At 38.7% G+C, this 3,021-nt stretch overlaps 1 protein-coding gene across 1 annotated transcript; it reads left to right on the forward strand.

Moving 5' to 3' along the window:
• Positions 1-2,085: 2,085 nt before the first annotated feature.
• On the forward strand, positions 2,086-3,021 carry LOC107211225 (taste receptor type 2 member 40-like). The gene has a single exon (XM_015643041.1). The coding sequence runs from the start codon at positions 2,086-2,088 to the stop codon at positions 3,019-3,021; it is 936 nt and encodes a 311-aa protein (XP_015498527.1).

The raw sequence follows: 3,021 nt of genomic DNA on the forward strand, positions 1-3,021 counted from the left end.
CACAGTTGTCATGCGCTGGTCTTTAGCCTTCCTTAAACGAGTTGTCACAAAGATGTCACCGGCATCACTGTGCCAAGAGCCTTGGCCAACGGTGGGTCCCCTTTGGGAACTGGGACTGGTTCTGTGTGACACACGGGCAACTCCTGCTCCCTTCTCACACAAACCACTCTGCAGCCTTCCCACTACCAAAACCTTGCCCATAAACCCACACATATCACACAGACATTTGCTGCTTGTCTTGTGGTAAGAGGCTCAGGCTGAATGGGGCTTTGGACCACCTGGTCTCCTGCAAGGTGTCCCTGCCTATGGCAGGGGGTTAGAACTGGATGGTCTTTAAGGTCCCTTTCAAGCCAAACCATCCTGTGATTCTATAAATGTGCTTAAAAGAGCTGTTGAATTCAAGAGCAGCTCAACAGTTTTCTTTGACTCAAAGGCACGCGCTCTGTATTCACCGACTTTTTTCTATTGGAAGTGTCTGTCAATAGCAAGTTACAAAGCTGTTCTTGTGAACAACCAAACACCCTTTTTCTATTCTTTCAGGTGAAAGTGAAATTCTAATTGTGGCTGAGAATGTAAATGCTTTTCTGAAGATTTTTGTGGTAAAAATTGTATAAGTGTGACAACTACAAAATCTCTCATACACGTATGTGTGCAAAATTTGAAAGCATAATCTGAGTTCAAATCAATTTTAAAAACTTCCAAAGGCAGAGTTTCTTAGTTTTGAACCCATTTGTTAAACATATAAAATGAAAACAATATTTGATTTGTTTGCAAGTTTGACACCAAGGAATTTAAATACTTACAGCTGAATTTCAAAAAAGGTCTTTACAGATGTGGTAGTAGGAAAGCCATTCAGAGCATGTAGCAAAAGAAACTGAATGCAGAGCCAGACCTTTAAATCACTGTGTCACAAAGTGACACAGAGTCTAAGAAAGTAATACAACATATCAGGTCACATAGTTCTCATTTAAAAAAACTACTAATATTTTTAATGAGAACAGAAAAAGAGCTTGTACCTATACAAAAATAAATTAAATTTTAAAATATTTTTTATTTTGTCTTGAATTATTTAATTCTTTATTTTGATGTGCTTTATAATAATGAGTATATATATATATAACATGCACATAACTCATACAGTGGTATATGTATGGAATATATAAATAAATATACATATATCTGAGGTGAAAAAGTTTTCACAAAATTTGACTTCTACAGGTGCCTAATCAAAAAGGTTTGATCATAGCCCTAGGCAGTCACAGATTATTTTAAGCAGTGGGAAATTCAGACTACCCAAAGAAACAACCTTGAAAATATCTCAGAATTTCTCATTTGATCGCTGCCCCCAGCTTCTTGGTTGTATATAGACAGATCTTAAATTCTGTAGGCAATTTCTGCATTTTTTCAGGAGGCTTGTGAGAAATAGTCAAGTGAAGTACTCTGGTGAAATTATTTTCCATTTCTCTTGTGCTTATCTTCCCAGAGACATTTTTGACCTTATTTGGGACACTCCAAGCAAGCATGCAATGATTAGTATAATGCTTAAAAATTTCCATATGTAAAAAGAAAAGTGTGAAAATCCTTCTTGCAGCAGAAATTTGAATATACCTGATGAAGTAAAGGACCTGGCCCTAGAAAAGAAGATGAAATGGAAAGTATTTGTCATACACTCAGAAGCCACTGTCATAACACTGCAAGACAGGGACAGATTAAGGCCTCAGGTATTAAAAGCAAATCTAGGCATGTAAAGCAGGACAGCAGACACTGCAGAGGAAACCCACATTGGTAAACACCACAGTTCACCTGCTCCATAACCCTTCCAAAGCAAATCCCTTCACCAAAAATGAAAACTATGTAATTGAATCTTGACACAATTTGCATGCTTAAACAAATCAGCTGACACATCAAGCCCAAAACAACATGCAAAATAGCAGAAATATTAAATGACATTAGGATACTTCTAACGCTGTGATAAAAGGTGATCATTGCCCACAACAGCTCCTTGGGATTGGCAGTGCCTGACAGATTTGAGGTTTTCAGGGGCCCAGGTGAAGCTGAGTAATAACTCTGAGCTCTTGGGTTTCAATGATGACATCTTTTGCTCTCTTTTTTCTATCAATTGCTATAATTGAATCCATGGCAGGACTACTAGGAACTGGAATAATCTTGGCTGCCAGTTTATTGAGCTGTATTAGGGGCAAAACACGGTCCCCATATGATTTGATCATGATCTCGATGAGTTCATCCAGAATTACATTGCAATGCTGGATTATACTGGATTTATTCTTAACTATATTTTACGAACCCTATTATTATGAAGAGAATATATTTGTAGTTATCAGGACAGTCTATATGTTTCTGAACTACTCCAGCCTCTGGTTTGGAGCCTGGCTTAGTGTCTTCTATTGCATCAAGGTTGCCACTTTTACACAGTCTTTCTTCATCTGGCTGAAGCAAAGAATTGCCAGGCTGATGCCCTGGATGCTGCTCACATCATGGTTCTGCTCCTTCACCGCTGCAATTCCCTTCATCTGGGATGACTACAGTGTGCAGAGGAACTTCACTACTCCTCAACCTGTGACAAACTCTTCAGCAGTGAGAACCACATGGAAAGACAGTTTGGGTTTAGTAATTCTTCTCTGTAATGTCGGTATAGGTATGCCTTTTCTGCTATCTGTTGTTTCTAGTGTCCTGCTGATTCGGTCTCTGTGGATACACAGGAGACGGATGCAAAAGAATGCAAGTGGCTTCAGGGATCCCAGCTCAGAGGCACACATCAGTGCCATCAAGTCAGTCTGTTCCTTACTTATCCTTTATGTTGCATATTTTATAGGTTTCACTTTTCTTTTATATAATATTTTTTTACGTTTTAGCATCCCAAAATCCATATGTATTGCTGTATTAGCTGCCTGTCCTACAGGACACTCCATAGTCTTAATTTGGAGCAATCCAAAATTTCAAGAGCTGCCAGCTAGGATTTGGCACCACACAAACTGTCCTGTCAAAACTAGATGCATGTAA

This window comes from Parus major, chromosome 1 (assembly GCF_001522545.3).
Source record: "Parus major isolate Abel chromosome 1, Parus_major1.1, whole genome shotgun sequence".
Lineage (NCBI taxonomy): Eukaryota > Metazoa > Chordata > Aves > Passeriformes > Paridae > Parus > Parus major.